A 19,673-nucleotide genomic window follows, 5' to 3' on the forward strand; every position below is an offset into this window, starting at 1 on the left:
AAGAGCCCTTCCTGGAAGGTTCTCATACTGAAGAAAAAGCATAAAATATCTTTTGCCTAAATGTAACAGAATAGAATCTTTGCCAACAAATACTTCAAACAAAGCTACTTAAGAGTACATATATGTCAACCATGCAGTTCCCACTTTTATGCCATGTCTACAGTCTAGAAAAAGAAAATCCTTAGATCTGACTTACCATGGTCTTATACGCATCTGTAAGCTTGTAAGGAAAAGTATACCGTTTATCATCCTATACTATTGCATGATATCACAATTAAGTATATTTATGTATATTTCAACAATCAACGTAAATACAAATATTTCATACCTCTCTGTTTCTTGCTCTTGCATGTTAGTTTTGTTCTCTATTCCTGCAAAGCTGTTCATGTCAACATAACCGTCGTTCTCGTTTGCAGTCGATGTCCGACTTTGCTCCTCAAAGAACCCTGTGATGGTGACGGCCCGAGTAGGCCTCCCTGGGGGAATCTGAATATTCTCATAGTCTGAGTTCATGGCTGGAATGTTTTCGTAATCGGAAGTATCAGCACTTGGGAAGGATATGGATCGAGGTTTGGTGAGTGGGAGTGGCATGAAGGGAGGCCGAGAGCGCTCCTCAAAAGACTCCACTCTGGAGATGCCCCTGCTGCCGTAAGTCTTGGGTACACCTTTATTCTTCTGCCCGTCTTTGTAAACCACAAAGGTGGCAGGAAAGTCTGAGTTGCGTTGTGGTTTTATGATGCGAGACTGAAGCTGAGGGGAGCTGCCATTACTCCTCCGATCCAGCTCTATTACTCGAACAGGCCCATGGTGACTTGATTCAGATGATGATCTGGAAGAACGTACGCTGCCATCACCATGTGACTTGCTGTCAGCTTTCCTCCTAAACTTCAAAGCAAGGAAACGCTTGAATGATGTCTTCTTCTTTTTTGGTTTGTCATTAGACTCATGCTGAATTAGCAGAGATGGGGAACTTTTAGTGATAGGCCTCTTGGTGATGTAAGCCAGCTCAAAGGGTGGTGGAATGTCAACAAGAGATGTGGGTGTAGACACCCCACTAGAGGACTGGTGGCTTCTTTGAGAGAAACTACCAGAAGAGGTTATGACACAAGGTAAGGATAGAGTGTCATCTGTCCTTTTCACTCTGCTGTCCACTCTGGGTGAATGACTGCCCTCCAAATGAGCAGACAAAGTCATGTCTCGGCCCTCCGCAGAGTACGATCGTGGGTAGAACAGAAAACGTCTAGAGTTCAATGAAGGAATCATCCGGTTAGACTCCGAATTTTCAGAGACCTTTAAGACATCCCCATTTTGGTCCAAGGACACAGTGTAGTAGTCATGGGTCTGAGACTCATTGCCTGTCTCCTCAGGAACAGTCTCAGGTACATATCCGGGTACTTTCCCAGAGAGCGACCGTGAACGAGTCACAATGGTCTTTCTGTCCATAGTGATAAAGTTCTCTCCTTCCGAGTCAAAGCCTGCTTCCTCGTAAATGTGCTCATCGCTATCTGACTCGGAGTCCTCAAAAAAAGGCACAATGTGGCAGTCGAGGTCTTCTATGTCCTCCTCGAATGCCTCTGTGGTGTGGGCAAACACTAACCGGTTTGTTAGCTCAGGGGTCCTGCCCAAGTCCAGGCCAGGAGGCACTGTAATATCGCAAAGTCTAAGACGTGGTTGACAGCTGTTTCTCTTGCTCATGCCAGCTTGTCTGCGAATGGCTGAGCGCTCCTTTGTGCTCTTCCTATTCATTTTCCGTGTCATGTCCAAAGGCTCATCTTCATCACCTATCTCTACATAATCCTCAGACGACACACACTCCAACTGCTGATCATCTCCATCCTGGCAATCTTCGGTAATGTCGGCATACTCATCCACTGCATCAGTGTTTGATGTTTCCCTCAGCTCCTGTTCCAAGGGTTCTTCAGATGAAGTCACATTGTCCTCCACCTGAGCTTGTTCTTCTTCTACTTCTGCTACATCATCAGCTGAGATATAAAAAGGCTCTTGTGAGGATCCCATCTTGGTCTCAGGGTCCTTTGCTTTCTCTTCACTACATTCTTCATCTGTACACTCTAGTTCAGGATCAGAGGTGCTCATGAGATCCGCAGGCACCACCTCTATGACTGAATATGGCTCAAATGAATCATCTACCCCCTCTGAGAATCTGAAACGTCCTGATTCATCTTTGGTGGCACGTTCTGGCTGCCACACACTGGTGTCATCCAGAGGTCCGATTATATCATACGGGTACTCCTCACACAGGGAGGACTCACTGCCGTTCATAGCCTGGGAGGCAAATCCAGCCACTGCATTTGGCATATTCTTAGTACTGCACTCTGCACTTGGATTTGTGCCCTCTTCACATAGTTTAGTAGCAGTAGTATCTATTGGGGTTCCACAGAGGAACTCTCTCTCATTGAAATATGGCTCCTCTGTATCATCAGCAGTGTCTGACATCAGCGCCTCGGCATGATCTATCTCTGCATATGTATTGCCCGGATTTGAGGTGGATTCCTCAATTTCTTCATAAGGGCTCAGTGTGCTGTTATTAGCCTCTGAATCATCCCCTGTTTGATACTCCATGGCGGTCTCTTTCTCAGCTGGATCATCTGCTGTATCATCAGGATCACCTGTGCCTGGTTGTGGTTGTGTATCATCTGCTTCTTTGATGTGGTCAATAGCAGCTGAAGCAGTAGTTACAATAACATCTTTGACCTCATTCAATGAACCTGCATCAACTACATCAAAGTGACTCTCTTCTTCTTCTTCTGCATCTATTTCAGCTCTTACTTCTTCCCCCATCTGCAGCACTTCATCAGATTCTTTATTAGTAATACCATAATGGTTGTTGTGGTTCTCCACTAACTGTTCAGAAGGATCCTCTTTGTGGGACTCTCCTGGTGGGTCAGCTTCATCCTGTGTGGATTCTGATTCACTGTCCTGAGCTAATTCCAGTTCTGATGTGACATCTCCATTGCTAACAATGTACTGGCTGTGTTCACCTTCTTGCTGAGTGGAGAGATTTGGCTTTGGAGCAACTGGAGGTTTAGGACCTCGGGAAGACGGGCAGGGTCTTGACATGAGGTTGGAACGTACTGTGATGGCAAGATGACTTTGGATCTTTGGTTGAGGTGTTTGAAGTTGCTTCTGATAATCTGTAAAAGAGATGGAGAAAAGAATGAGTTTCGATATTTGGAGGTTTGGTACAATATAAGACCAAAGACCTCATAGCCTGAAAATGGTCTTTAATGAGCAGCACCAATGACCAGAATTCCTATTCCTCTCTATCTGCACGATATTCCCTGCTACCCATAATCTTATGGCTGCACATCCAGCACTACATTAATTTTCTTTGTATCTGATCGCTGTCACAGCAGAAATCATATCTAATATCTACAAGTTTCTTCCAGACTTCCACTACTTACCATGAAAAAATATCTCTTCATGATAATATCAGCTACAAAAGCATATATGCACAATAATTACTTACAGATACGCCAGTCACCTTATTTAGAGTTTTGCACGTGCCTAAGGTCTAATGTCAACTATTTCTTTTGGGAGAGATTTTTAGAAACATTCCTTCTGTCTGGACTTCAGCCATAATAAAAAAAAGACATAAAAAACTCATATCATGTTTATAGTACACTTTAAAATAAATGCCTATGCTAAGTCAGCACCTACACAGACGGTAAAACTTCTCCAAGCCAAAAACAACAGAAACCAAAATAATAACCTTGTGACCCCAGTGATGAAAACTAAACAGCATCCTTAAACAGGGTTAATGTGAATTTGAGGCCTCTTTGGTGCAACACACCCTTTCTCTTAACAAAACTCATACACCCTTTGCCTCTTCCTGTTATTTAGTACCTGGCTTGACGCACGTCCTACTAAACTCCCTGTGCACTTAGTGATCTCCCTGCAAAGATGTTGTTTTCCCAGCGGCACAAATTAACTATTCCAGCAGACACTCCTGGAAGCTCCGAGCACAGGAAGTGCATAGGGAAAGCACATTATTGGCGTGCCATTTTTAATCTACCAATTTATCAAAACTTCTTTCAGTTTCACTGGAGTTCTGGCTATTCATCCAATGATGAACAATGGAGAAAAAACTTCAGACTGATTTTTTTTATGAAAATGTTTTTTTTTCTTTCCCTAGAATGTCAAAGAACAATAAAAAAAAGAGAAACAATACAGCCGTCTGAGTTCAAAACAGGATATGAATTATGCAACAAAGAATTCGATTAAAAGAGAACAGAATGGGGGAAGACAGTAGGCTGGGCCTTTGGACTGTGTGAAGCCAACAGGACATGATCTCAGCTGTGGCTGGTGTGAAACATAAGCCATCTGATAATGAGGTAGTAGGTGCATCAGCTGTGATAAGCAAGAGGAGGGGAAGGGAGAGAGATTACAGGAATCACTTAGTGAGAATAATGGACTGCTGCACTATCGTGGATACATTCAGCCATTTGTGCATACATATATATATATATATATATATATATATATATATGTATATATATGTATATGTATATTCCCAAACCAAAAAATGAAAAAGTGTGCAGTCCACACAGGATGTTGGACTGACACTTTCATCTGTGTCTAGCTCATCTCAGTTTAACGATCAATATATTACGCCTCGGTTAATTTAGCACAGGGGATTTGTCTGTGCAGATGTTGTGCTCTTATTAACGCACACACAAAAAAAAAAACCTTACAGGGAAGGAGTGTGGTTAAGGACGTTTCAGAAATACATAATTTATGTAAATTCAATTCAAATTCAATTCACACTAGACATTTCCACAAAGTGACTTCAGAGAAATCTGGACTTACATTTAAATAATTTCGATAATAAGGTGACAGTGGTGAGGAAATTACATGAAAGAAAATGAGGACAGAAGTGGACCCATGCTCTAGTAAATGATATGGACAGGGATAGTGGGATTATGAATCAGAAGTGTAGGAAAGTAAAGATATACAGTGCTAAGTGTGGGAATATTGCCCTGGGAAGAACACAGGATAAATCTTTAGGATTAGAGCAGCAGCTTTTAGCTACAAATCTGCACTGAATATAGTTTTGGGTAAACTGTTTTTGTGAAATGTAAATGCCCCCCAAACCCCACTCAAGGCTGTAAACACAATGTTTACAAAGTAGCTATGTCTTAACAATTTGTTTCATTTTATTTAGTAATACCAAAAAGTACTGAAGTCAGTTTTTTTCACCTGTGTTCATTTTCTGCCGGATGTCATCCGTCGTGGCGTCTGAATATCCACATCGTTTCCTTCTCCGTTTCTGTGCCGGAATATCCAACACAAATATTTCCAAACGTATCCAGTCGTCACTCCGAGAACATGATCACAAAGAAATTAACCTTAAACATTACTTCCGAACTATTTTTCTATTAATTAAGTAATAAAAGGTTTAAAAGCCGGCTCGTGCCATTCCTGCAATAGGGAGAGGAAGAGAGAGAGAGGCAGAGAGCGTGTACTGGCTGCTGCGCGAGCGGCGCGCGTGCCTCACTTTCTGCGCTCGGGCGCGGGAGGTGTGTTTTCGCGCGCGCTTCCCGAGTAGGTCGAGCCAGTCCTCTAAACCAATCAGACCCATAAACAGCTCATAAGCACCTAATGAATCACAAATGAATATGCATAGTGATGAGTTTACACTGGGGGATGTATGATTTAAGCGTAATGCGACCAAGGGAGAGCACGAGGTGCCAGAAATGAGCTGCAAAAACGCATCTGTCCTCAAATAGATGTTGTTGAGAAGACGGGGTCACGACCCCATTGGATAGAAATCAGGCAGTGACAAATTCATCTCACAAAATATCTCCCAGTCGTTGAATTACCACAGTTCTGAAATGTTACTCGATGTCACAATCAAATAAGCCTATTAAATTAAGAGTGCACATAGTATTGTTGTCTTTTTTTTTTTTTTTTTTGCTCTCCTGACACATTGCACAGCTGCAGGAGTCCAGCAATAAAAATCAGCAATGAGTGATGAACACAAAAATATACCAGAAACTGAATTTACTCAATGTGGTGATGGTAAAAAAAAAAAAAATTAGGAGAAATCTTGGTTCCAGTGCCTGGGGTTGTGGAAAATTGGGGTCATTTGCCCAAATCATTTGCTTTAGAGGCTGTCTAAAGTGTCATTTGCAAAATAAGTAGCCTGGAGTGAATATTAAAGGGTTACAAAACAAAAAGACATTATCTATTCAGCGCACATTTTTCTTCCAAGTAGAACCCTTTCAAAGAGCTATAACTGGTGAACATCTGAATATTCCTTAGGGAACGCTTGTGTAAAGTAATATTGATCAAATGAAATTATGAGGTGACACGACACTCTGGTCTGAATGGGGTTTGTTTCAAGTTCTGCGGTTTCCTTCTATGCTCCTAAAACATTATGTTTGTACTGGATAAATGGCTAAATTGCTCTTAGGTGTGAGTGATTGTGTAAAAGTGTGTGTGAACATGGAGTCCTGAGATTGACTGGTGTCCCATCTAGGGTGTATTCCTGCCTCATGTCCAGCATAACTGGGATAGATCCACCACAATCCTGACCTAGATAAAGCTCTTAGTAAAAGAAAGCAAGTGAATGGATTTATGAAGTTCCTTTATTTTATTTTTGATTATCATTCATCTTTTGAAAACTGATTTTTCTGGTCCTGGGAAGACCAGGCATAAGGTAGGAATACTCTATATGTGGGATAACGATCTATCGCTGGAGATTTCTTTATCATATAGGAAAAGCAAGAGAGGGTAAAAGCAAAGCCTCAAAGAAAAAGAATGCTTTGATACATACACATCTGCAGTATTTCTGTTAAAATATTGCTTTTAAACACTTCTTGATACTCACTATAATCGACGAGTCAAACCTAAACATGTTAAAAATAAACATGTTAGTAGTGTCACTCAGTTTAAGCGAATTTAGATTATTTAGAAAACAGCTTCTAAAAACCGTTTAGACCTCAAACACTACTGAGCAGGTTTCCCAACTGGTCGTCTGTTGCCTGATTGGAGGAAAGTAGCTCTTTAAAAGCCTCTCTCCATAACAGGAAACTGTTCTCCCTGTTTCCTGCACAACAGGCGACACTTCCTTAGCAACTCCTGGACAAAGGTGTTGATGTTAACCCTTCAACTTCTCCCTGAGTTAAAGAGAAAGAATTCATTTACATTAAAATTAAAAGTTTACATTTTTAAATGTAAAAGATCCATAAATCAGAGAAACAATATTTGGGATTTTTATGTTGGTTCTGAGATTTAGGTTCTGTTTGACTGCTTAATAGGTTGAGAATTCAAATTCTGTCATTTCTAAGGTGCTTGAGCAAGACCCATACCACTCAGCCATGCCATAAGATGCTTCACATCAGCTTCCTTTGACAGTTTATTGTTCTTTAATAAAAACATCTGTACCTATTGCTTATTCATGGAATGATCCAATCAGCCAATCACAGAGCAGCAGAGCAATGTATATATACACATGCGTACAAAAATGCAGACACAGGTATATCTAGTGCTTGGGTTAATGTTCATGCATGATCAAATATCAGAATGGAGGAAGATGTAATATTAGTGACACTGACATGTGGCATCTGAATTTTACGACCACACACCAGTCTCGAGTGTACACAAAATGCTGAAACAAAGAGAGGGGAACCTTCAGACCGGTTTAAGTCACATGACTCAAATAACCACTCTGTGCATATGTGGTGAGCAGAAGGGGATCTCAGAATGGACAATATGTCAAAATTTGAGGTGAATGTGCTACAACAGAAGAAGATGAAAAACAACAATAATAAAAACAAAAATGGTGCATTAGGTACTGCTTATCTCTTATTTTTAATATTATACAAAAAGCTGTTTATTTTATTAACCAGTTAAAAGTGTCAGTATCAGTTTCCCAATGCTAATATTGATTTTAAATAAAAGAATGGCACATACGTTTTATCAAGTTATAGTAACATTATAACGACTACCAGAAGTTTCCTGTGTCCTGTGTGAGTCAGTGTGTACATTGCTATTGTGTAACTAATGTACTTCTCTGTTACTGTGTGCATTCATTTTCAGTAATCCATACAACTGGAATGACTGTCAGAACTGTTGTTATAGAAAACTGACTGGATTTAACAAGGCTGTGGTAATAATGATACTCACGGCACATTTTCATCTCATGTAACTTCTACACGAATAGATTTCCACCTTGCATGCCATCTGCATGAATCTGATTTTACAGTGTCTCTTCTTCTTCTTCTTCTTCTTCTTCTTCTTCTTCTTCTTCTTCTTCCAAAGCACCACCAGCTGTGCATCTGCACGCTTGATAAAGGGCAGATTGTAGCCCTAAACGCCAAGAGAGAAGAGCTGTCAGTTATGCGAATCTTCACTTTGGCAGCTCATATTATGGATTTCGCCTTAGAATCATTAGGGGGTAAATGCAATGGGACACAAATTTCAGGAGGAATTCTTTATCTTCATTTTTATGCATGTTTTCCTGGTGTTTTATGTATCTTTTCCTGGTGTCCCAAAGTGATCTCTCTCTCTGTCTCTCTTTCTCTCCTTTACTGGTGGAAGGTCAGACATAATTCCGGAGCAGCATGACTCCAATAAATCAGCATGGAGAAAATCTCCTCATTCTGCTTTCTTTACAGTTAATACAGACCTTAATACAGACCATGCATTAAACATGCTACATGTACAGAGAAACCAATTACTTCCTACGACCACAATATAAATGTTTGATTTCTGTAGTCCAGAGTAGAACTTGTTTTTTTTTTTGTGTGTCTTGCAATAACTGAACATATTTACTTCCCGGATCACAGGCATCTCTTCTGTAATTGCATTTCTCAGCTTGGAAAACGCTATGCTAGGGAACTTTAACAACATTACAAATATTACCAAAACCTTAGAATCGTTGCATCAGTCTTGCAGGATTTACATCAACCATTTTATTTAAAATAGACAGAATAAAAAAAAAAAGTGTAATATTCCAGACTTGAAGGATGGCATGTCAATATTTCTTGGAAGTTCACCATAGAGGCTGGTTGGATTTTCAATTGTGTCAGTAAGACATTTTAAGCTGCAGTACCACCGATTTGTTTGCAAGGCTAAAGATAACGTGCACCTGGCATTTAGCCCTGCCATTTGTGGCTTTCAGTGGAAAGAATTCACCGACACTGAATTTGACCCTTTACGCTTTTTTTTTTTTTATATCGCACAAATATGTTTTTCTTTCTGAAGCGGGCATCGGAAAACAAGAGCTCTGTTTACAAGCATTGTAGCGAAAAGGCTAACGCCTGCAGCTAGAAGAATAGCGGGCGAGTTGTAAATAAGCGTCCAGATGTGATTACTGACGAAAACATGTTTTTTGGGGCTGAAAACATAAATATCCTTGACCATTGCAGTTGCTGGGAATCGTAACACCCCTGCACACCCCACACACCCCCTTCCCTCCAACCCACCTGGACTTGGTGTGTGTGTGTGTGTATATGCGAAAAAGACAGAGTCAGGAAAAACATGTCAGAAACCAGCCACACACTCATATACACTCACACACACTCACAGTTCTGACCCAAACAGGAAACCGATTGGGGAAAAGGGGTCAGCGACTTGTTCCCAGACCCCAGAAGTGAAGCATTGCCTCATGTTTCATAAGAACTGCCTTAAAAAAGACCAGCAGGATTGTTTTTATCCTGCAGGAGACATCAGATTAGTATTTTTCTCACTCAGTGTGTGTCGTTGTCACCAGATGGTTGGGTCAATTCGGAGGTAATGTTTTTCTCACCAGGTGACTCATTCAATTTTTTTTTTACACTGACCATTTACTTTGATGCCTTTTTTTTTTTGAAGACGACAAGAGATCCATGATGGTGGTGTATTGGAAGATGGGGAAAATGAGATACAGAAAATGTTATATAAACCAAATATCTCAGTAACGTAATTAGTAGAACTTTGTTTACTTCTATGCAATACACTAACAGACTCAGCTACCCCAAAAGGGCAGCTGTTGGGGCATAGCAGGCTATATGTAACATGCAGAAGTAAGGAAAGGATTGTGCGTGTTTTATTTTGCAACAACATCAGACATAACCATATGGAGATCCATAAATTAAAAAAAAAAAGAAGAGAAAAATAGCTAAGGTGGTTTCACTTTGGTGTTGTTTTCCGGACATCCTCTTGATAGTGATCTTCCACCAAACCACTGTGTGCTCCACATCATATGTGGAAGTTATCCACTCACAGTGCTGCATGATTGATTCAACCTGTCATGGGACTTCCTGTTACGACTTTTGCAATGGTGGGAAAGGGTTGTTGCAACCGGTGGAGGAGACAAAACATAAAAATGTAAACGTCTCATGTTGGTCAGCATGAGCAAAAAATTTCATTGGATGAAGGAATTGCTTTTTAGGAATTGCTGCATGATGGCATGGCTGATGGATTTGTTTGATCGATCCATGGCTGAAAGCAGTCCATCTATTTGGAAGCAAACCTTTGATTATATACCACAAACAAACCGTGAATCAGTCCAGAGTGTATTCAAGTGTGAAAACGCTCGAGGAAAACAATGCACGGACGTATTGTCACACAAGTGTGTGATATTTCTTGGCTATGAAACAGAAACAGCAGGGATGAATTAGGATCTAACAGCATGCAGGCAGGTGAACACAATAGGTAACAGACCATTAACAGGACAGGAGTAAAACAAAAACACATGACGAAACAAGCTAAAAAGAATTTCCGACTCTATATTGGTACCATTACGTCCGAGGATGATATAAATTCTGAAATCAACAAAAGGAAGAAATCGTATCAGCACTACACTACACTAACAGAAGCAGTAGCTAGAAAAGCTATAGTATTCCCTTTAAGGCTACACGACGGAGGTAAAAACACGAGAATGGGGAAGAGTGAGTGTTTTAATGGTGGAGAAAAACCAGCGTCAGCAGTTCCAAACATTTCTCTTAGAGCACAAACACAGGAACACTATTCACACCTTCTCCTCATCCTGCTCCCCCAGGTGACAGAGAGTCAGCACTTCATCAAAAAAAAGAAAAGAAAAGAAAAGAAAGACTAGACTGTATTCTCAGCAGAGCCTTAGGAGCTGATCAATACATTACTGTCAGCTTGCAACACAACAGTGTCCAAAGCCTCTGAGGAAATACTGCGATATATATATATATAAAACCCTAACCCTAGTGCAGGTGTTGTGTATTCAGAAAAAGTCTGAAATGTACACAGTGGCAGTTTAGGATCAAACTGAAATAACACACAGGGTTGTTTATTTGAATATTTATTAATATTCATAATTATATTTATATTCGTTTATTATTAACAATGAAAGTGCATTAAAAATTCTTAAACTAATAAAAATAAAAAACAATATAATTAATAAAAATATATATATAATTTAAAAAAGTTAAAACTTTTTTTTTAACATTATAAAATGTTAACATTAGGGTTAGAGGCAGGGTTTGTATTTTTCTATTCAAACAGAATCACATTATTTTAGGCACCAGGTCTCTTCCAGCTTTCGCTACGTTGTTCTACTTTGCGTGATTAACGTTGCTAGCAATAATAATTAAAGCCGCTGCACCACAATGCAATACCTATATAATATTAACAAGCAGGCAAATGACTGCAGTAATTTCTATAGCACTTTTAATTAGTACAAGAGGGCATTGTATCTGCAGTGATTCAGTGTTTTGATACTTGCAAGGCAGTTACGCAGCTGTTGCTAATGAGCTTTTTGATTATTACGATATATATTCTCTCTTCCGAAAGGCCCTCGGAGTCGAGCTCTTGCAACAGCAATTTAATGGCGCTGACTAGTACTCTCGAGGAGATGCATAAAAAAAAAAAAAAACCTCGCATTGTGGCCTTTAAAGCAGTCGTGCGCTAGCTGCTAGATTTATGCGTGCTCCGGCGCGCCGTCCGTTTTGAGAAATGGCGCGCGGCACGCTATCCTCGCTGCCCTTTTCTCCAGCAATTCATTTTGTTGTTTTGTTTAATATCATATCACAAACTCACAATTCCCGAGTTCTGCTTTTTCCAGAGTAGTGTGGTCTTTGTACTTGGGTTGTTCTTTGCCAGGAACCTGCTAATGTGTACCAGCAAACTGATCTGATCTCAGCACAAACAGGGAATTTCCATTAGCATGCTAAGTAAGCTAGAGTAAATCGCTGATCTGTTTTACTCGTTCAGGTTGTCTGGCTGCTGAGAGAACAATAGGCCTGTTTTTTTGTTTTTTTTTTAAAAAGTGGCTAGTCGGGTCCCACTTTTTTTCCTGTGACTGTTTTCACATCTTTCAACTTAGTGAAACTGAAAGGATGTAGATACCACGTTTATAAATATCTCTTTTTTTTTTTGCCTCTAATGGCTCTCAGTGGCTATCTTGTTTTTTAGCAGGTTTGAGGTGAGAATGTGAGAATGAATCAGACACGATACAGGGTCTCAAAATAATTATAAAATATAGTTGGAAGACGCATCAGTGAAGCCATGACAGTGTCTCTTTTGCCGCACTCCCGGCATTCGCTTCGACACCAGAACAGCTTGTCTGAGGCTCTGCGGTGCTCCACGTCTGAGGCATCAGCTGTGTTGTTCTCTCACCACTGAGATCAAGCCCTCGAATTCACAGATGGCTGCTGTTTTTGATTCTTCTCTAGCTTGCTGAATAATTCTACAATTTTACCCTTAATTAAATAATAAATATAGTCAAAGCTAATATACAGTAGCTAGCACATAGCTATAAAATAGAAATAATAGTTTGTATTTATTATATTTTTGTTCGAGCATATAATCATCTGCTTTGATTTTGTTTATGTTTATAGATTAGAGAAAGTCAAACTACGTCTATAAACTCAGACAGTAATACATACAGGAGGATTGGTTCTAGACTGAAGGAGATTTTTCCAGAAACTGCTGATCTAATGGGATTTTCAAGCAGGACTTTATAGAGAATGGAGCAGAAAACATCCAAGAAGTGGCAGTTCATCTTAGAGAAAGGCTTTTTAACTTAAACAACTGTGGTGAGAAGAAAAGCATCTCAACAGCTCTGAATACGTTGGACTCGCAGGACTCTTCTCAGAAAGGAGGGAGGGAGAGAGAGAGAGAGAGACAGAGAGAGAGAGTGAAAGAGACAGAGAGAGACAGGGTGAGAGAGACAGAGACAGACAAAGAGAGAGAGAGAACGAGAGAGACAGTGTAAGAAAGACAGACAGAGAGAGACAGAATGAGAGAGACAGAGACAAACAGAGAAGGACAAAGAGAGAGAGAGAGATAGAGAGAGAGAGAGCAGCACCTGTGGTATGTCATTAATGATCTGCTCTTGTGTTCGTCTCAGGAGTGCAAAGCTGTGCCGAAGTCACCTGAGAAGCATATGTGCTTCATTCACATGCGCACACACTACATCTACAACAGAGAGAAAGAGAGAGAGAGAAAGAGAGAGAGAGAGAGAGAGTCAAGGATGAATGGGCAATGACACATCATCCTTTATACACACGCTGTGATCACATCAGCAAAAATCTGCTCGCCTCAATTTCCATTTCTGTTCGGCGGCTCCCCTCATTAGCACAAAACACGACTCTGCTGTCGTAGTGACAAAGCAAACCTCGGGGCTCAATTTCCAATAAAATCTTTTTTATAAACATTTATGTGCACCATAACATGTCGCTTTGTCGCCATGACTTCAATTTCCTGTTTTGCTTGTGATTGATCTACATCATTTAGCTCACACCAGCACTCGTCACTCACCTGTGTTCATCTTCATGACTGATTTGCAACAATAGGACACTTATTGCTAAAAGCAGTGGTAGTAAATGAGCAGAGCTGTCTCGAATGTCATAATTTAGCGCAAATAGTCTGTTTGTAATGTAAAAGTGAGTAAAAGTGTCATTTTAAAGGAATGCCTGATGATCCACCTGATAGAACCATCTGAAGGAGCAGAAGGGGGTGGAGCCATCAATGCACAAAACAATTTAAATGCTGTCTTTATTTATTGTTTTATTCACAGGGCAATTTGTAAACACTTATTTACACCTCAAGGTAATTTATCTTAGCTCCGTATGTCCAGCTATCAACAAGGGAAGTTGAAGTCTAACCACTAGTGCATATAATCACAGGAGGAGTATCTTGGAAAGTCTCCAAGTCTGGAGAATCTAGGTGAGATTATTCCTCCAGGCAAGATGAAGGGTAGGAATGTATAATGATCGTCCACCAATGTCATATCAATGTCATAGCAGATCAAATAGAACAGCTGGAAACAGCAGTACAAGTGTACCGGTGAACATTAATGGATCCTCCAAATATACCTTCTCCCTCCACCCACCCATCCTTGCTGTCAGGCTTCCTAGCAAACTGGCTGGAAACATTATATAAACAATATGAACAGCAGCTTGGATTCTCACTTGCTCTCCAGTTGTAATAAAAGGCGTGGACACTTCCCTCCGAGTTACCTCCCACTCGAGTCTCTTATTAAAGTCCAACCCTGGGCATAAAGAGGCATCAAGAAGGAGCTCGCCTTTATTATGTCATTCATCTTCAGTCTCTGTATTGTTCCCATGACTGAAAGGCACATATAATAAAACCAGGATTTAAAATATGGCTCATCTTCTCTGTGGTGACACATGAGGGCATTGTAATGAGTCAGCAGCTGGAAGGTTGAGGAGAAGGACCTGGACAGTGTGGATGTGTGAAGGCGTGTGGGGCTGTGTATACCTTTAAATATACACTATATTGCCAAAAGTATTCGCTCACCCATCCAAATAATCAGAATCAGCTGTTCCAATCACTTCCATGGCCACAGGTGTATAAAATCAAGCACCTAGGCATGCAGACTGTTTTTACAAACATTTGTGAAAGAATGGGTCGCTCTCAGGAGCTCAGTGAATTTTAGCGTGGAACTGTGATAGGATGCCACCTGTGCAACAAATCCAGTCGTGAAATTTCCTCGCTCCTAAATATTCCACAGTCAACTGTCAGCTGTATTATAAGAACGTGGAAGTGTTTGGGAACGACAGCAACTCAGCCACGAAGTGGTAGGCCACGTAAACTGATGGAGCGGGGTCAGCGGATGCTGAGGCACATAGTGCGAAGAGGTCGCCAACTTTCTGCAGAGTCAATCGCTACAGACCTCCAAACTTCATGTGGCCTTCAGATTAGCTCAAGAACAGTGCGCAGAGAGCTTCATGGAATGGGTTTCCATGGCCGAGCAGCTGCATCCAAGCCATACATCACCAAGTGCAATGCAAAGCGTCGGATGCAGTGGTGTAAAGCACGCCGCCACTGGACTCTAGAGCAGTGGAGACGCATTCTCTGGAGTGAAGAATCGTGCTTCTCCATCTGGCAATCTGATGGACGAGTCTGGGTTTGGCGGTTGCCAGGAGAACGGTACTTGTCTGACTGCATTGTGCCAAGTGTAAAGTTTGGTGGAGGGGGGATTATGGTGTGGGGTTGTTTTTCAGGAGCTGGGCTTGGCCCCTTAGTTCCAGTGAAAGGAACTCTGAATGCTTCAGCATACCAAGACATTTTGGACAATTCCATGCTCCCAACTTTGTGGGAACAGTTTGGAGCTGGCCCCTTCCTCTTCCAACATGACTGTGCACCAGTGCACAAAGCAAGGTCCATAAAGACATGGATGACAGAGTCTGGTGTGGATGAACTTGACTGGCCTGCACAGAGTCCTGACCTCAACCCGATAGAACACCTTTGGGATGAATTAGAGCGGAGACTGAGAGCCAGGCCTTCTCGTCCAACATCAGTGTGTGACCTCACAAATGCGCTTCTGGAAGAATGGTCAAAAATTCCCATAAACACACTCCTAAACCTTGTGGACAGCCTTCCCAGAAGAGTTGAAGCTGTTATAGCTGCAAAGGGTGGACCGACGTCATATTGAACCCTATGGATTAGGAATGGGATGTCATTTAAGTTCATATGCGAGTCAAGGCAGGTGAGCGAATACTTTTGGCAATATAGTGTACCTGTCCATGTATGTATGTAGATACACAATACATTGTTTATATGAAATGACAGTAGTACTGTCAGGACAGGGCCAAAAATTTGTTGTTCTTTATCATCCATGTGCTTTGGTTTGCTTTGCTATATGCCCTTGTATTGGTTCTAGTCCTCTCTCCACCTCAGTCAATGGTTTGCTCTCCTAATGTGTTCACCTGTATCATATTTAGTCCTTAATTCATTTGTCTATTTTCAACTTACACCTTTCTTTGATATAATTTTTTCATAATATTGTTTCATTATCAGTATTCCAGCATTGAAATATGAATAATATATATATATATATTGGGATACTCACAGGTGTCACTTTAACCTGGTTGTATGCAGTCAAGTCATAATAGCAGCTTGAATTCTTTTGATTTTCTGCCTCCAAAGCTACAGCAAAGGCAAACACTGTCCTAATGACCAAAATTAAACCTATTTTTATTTCTTAACCTTAATCTTAATACAGAATAATAATAAATCTCTTCTGAATAGCATGCTAGGCTGGTTAGATACCTCTGACTAGCCAGGACTGGCCCATGCTTATAATAAAATAAATAAAAATATTAGTAAAATAATAATAAAATAAAATATGAAAGCACTTTTTCTACCTTTATTTCAGGTGCATTTCTGCTAGAATTAATTGGTACCTATTTTATTTCTTTTCTTTTTTTTTTACCTTTAAAGGTATTCCCACAATTCTTTTTGTATAAAGTGTCTTATCAAATTAATCAAACAAGTCATTTATTCATTTATTTTATTCAGAATAGTCATAATGTTCACAATAGTTATAGGGTTCTGGGAAAAATTTTAAGAAATAAATAAGTAAAATTTTAATTTTTACTTAAGTTGTATTCCTGGAATGTATAAATGTTCTTTTTGGACACAAAACACAAGGAACCTCCTCACTGTCTCGCCTTTATGACTCTCTGCTTTTATAATTTATTATAATTTTCCTTGTGTGCAGCCTCTGGGTCATGCACAATATGACACTGATTGGTGCACGTGTGCCTGGAGGAGACCACCATCTTTATTTAGAATTTGCTTTTCATTATTCTATAATGATGTTAAGTGTTGACTGGAGGTGAGTGTGATTTCTCAAAGCCAACAGGAGACAGACAGGATCTTAAGGGTGCATCTCTTCATCTTCTTTATCTTCATCACGGCGCTTGCTCGTCCTCCTCCGCTGATGCATTTATATTACTCATTCTGGATGGGCTAATTCATTTAGAGTCATCAGAGCTGTTTGAACTCATTTGGCCGTTATTAAAAGATTGTGGGTGATACGGCGAGAAGCGTTCTCACAAATTCGATCAGGCACACATGGCTGGATGGAAATGATCTTAACGAATGGCACTTTGGCTCGTAAAAGCGAAATGGGTCGTCATAGAGCTTGATTAGAAACACAGCTGTCTGCTCGTGTTAGAGTGTCTGTGACATGTGAAAGTTGTCCTGCTGAGTTCGGACAAAGTGACCTTGAGGCGTCTGTGTGAGGGAAAATGAGAAGAGAAGATTAAAAATTATGGATCAAATTAGAATATATGAGAAGAATAGAGTAGAACAGAACAGAAGAAAATAAAATAGAGTGGAAGGAAATAGAATAAAGTACAACAGAGAGTAGAACCGATTCAACGAGAAGAGTATAGAATTGACGCGATTAAAAATAGATAGAATAGAACTGAAGAGAATGGAGTAAAAATGGGAGCAAATTTAAAATGTATAATGTGTAGAAAAAGAGTACAATAGAAATGAAAGGAAAATATGCTAAATTTGAGTAGAATATATTAGACCTTTAGATTAAGTTCCTAGATTAGATTAAGTTCAATCAGTTACTTTGGAATTGATAAAATATGGGAAAAAAATAAGAAGAAAAAAAATGAGAACGGAATAATTGAAAATAAATAGATGTGAAATCAGATCAGAACAGAAGACAATAAAATAGAGTAGAATGAATTGGAATAAAGTACAATGATGGATTGGAACAGAACAGATAAACATTGAAAGAAATGTGAGAATAGAATAGAATAAAAATAGAATAGAATAGAGTTCAATAAGTTACACAAAAATAGAAGTGAAAAGGTTAAAGTTAACGATTTTCTGCAAAGGATGTAACAGGAAAAAAAATAGAACACCTAAGTTTAATAGAATTGAATAGAATTTAATAGGCAATATTTTTTTTACCCCCAGTATTTACCCCAGTGCAGGAGCACATCATGCTGTTTATGAGTTTGAGTGACAGTCATCTAAATTAACACACAATCAATTAATTTTCCTCAGTGAGTTACTTCATCAATGAACAAATGAAACTAAAGTGTTTTTATTGGCTGCTCACATTTACAAAGCAACGTCTCTTCACATCTCAGAGCAATAATCAATATTCACTCCACTCCTCCAGTCTAATAACACACCAGTGTGTACGCCGCTGTCACGCGCAATTAACTTACACATCCGTGATTATACGGTTACTTTATTAGCAAACGCTCGAGAGGATCAGATTTACTCCACTCACAGGGTAACTGACTCATCACTTTTCATGGCCTGTATTTGTTTCAATCTTGATCTCGAATCTGATTGGTCAATAACATTCAAACGACGGGTTTAAGGAGCGACTGATTGGAGCTGCTAGAACGTAAGTGATGAGAGGATGTAACCTGTCTTCCACGACAGTAAACGTAATCATAAATGGATAAAAATTACCTTTGTACTAAATTGAAAATGGTAATTGTAGACAAATGAATGTGTTTAATAAGGAGCAATGTGCTTGTATAGGAAAAGAACCCACAAGTCGTATTGATTATTTTCCTATAACAGCATCAAATTTTTACTAGCTTCCTGTTTTAATTCATCCTTCTGCGCATGTGGCGCGTTATTATACCCGAGCCTTATCACCAAACCGACAGCAACATTTTCTAAATTGATATGAGTGTACAATACCGTAGCTAAAATCATTTCCCTGCTAGTTTGTAGTATGTCATCTTGGCGGTGAAGGTGTCCTACATACGAGGCTCTATAAGCAAAAGCCGGTCGTTTTAAAGTCATTTTATTGCCGCGGAGCCCAGGGGAAATGTTCAGGAACATCAGGGGCTCGTTTCCACATATGCTACTGTGGCTTACTGAAACGCTTTGAACTCTATTACTCTCGAACCTCTCACCGGCTCTGAACATGTCTGATTTGATTTATGTGGCAGTTTTAATGTGGCTTACATTCAGGGAAACCTCAAACATGCATTGATCTTTGTGTTTGTGTGTGTGTGTGTACACTTAAAGTACATTAAAGTATTGACAAATCCAGGTTTATTAGAATATTTTTCATTCTAGCGGCTATTAGCCTCGCTATAGTTATTCAATAATTCATTGTAGCCAGTGAATCATATAATTTAAGATAAATAACTGAATTAAAATCCAGGAACTTTTTTTTTTAAAAGAGTAGTTATTTCACTAAAGCATGGAAGCCATGGAGAATTTGTTGTTTCAGTGCTATGATTGGTTAATGTTGCTATATTTTGTTTGTACAACTAAAGTTGGAAGATAATTCTAGAAACTGCTCCATCAGCAACAGTGGTGGAGTCACATCCATTAATTTGTGCTCTCCAAATTGATAGATTTAATCCAATCACAAAGGTTAATTCAACACACAGAAATGGCAGACTAAGGAAGCAATAAAACACTTCCTGTCTGGTTTTGGCCTGGACGAT

General features: G+C 39.8%; 1 protein-coding gene across 3 annotated transcripts in view; it reads right to left on the reverse strand.

Moving 5' to 3' along the window:
- fgd5a (FYVE, RhoGEF and PH domain containing 5a) overlaps positions 1 to 5,527 on the reverse strand; it is a 42,651-nt gene extending 37,124 nt beyond the window's left edge. For all 3 annotated transcript variants that reach the window (XM_058373372.1, XM_058373373.1, XM_058373371.1), the window contains exons 1-2: positions 5,218 to 5,527; positions 329 to 3,152 (exon numbers count right to left, since the gene is read on the reverse strand). In XM_058373372.1, coding sequence (XP_058229355.1) covers positions 329 to 3,152; positions 5,218 to 5,227 — 2,834 coding nt within the window. In that variant the 5' untranslated portion in view covers positions 5,228 to 5,527. The remainder of the gene's footprint in view (positions 1 to 328; positions 3,153 to 5,217) is intronic.
- Positions 5,528 to 19,673: the final 14,146 nt, after the last annotated feature.

This window comes from Hemibagrus wyckioides, linkage group LG21 (genome assembly GCF_019097595.1).
Source record: "Hemibagrus wyckioides isolate EC202008001 linkage group LG21, SWU_Hwy_1.0, whole genome shotgun sequence".
Lineage (NCBI taxonomy): Eukaryota > Metazoa > Chordata > Actinopteri > Siluriformes > Bagridae > Hemibagrus > Hemibagrus wyckioides.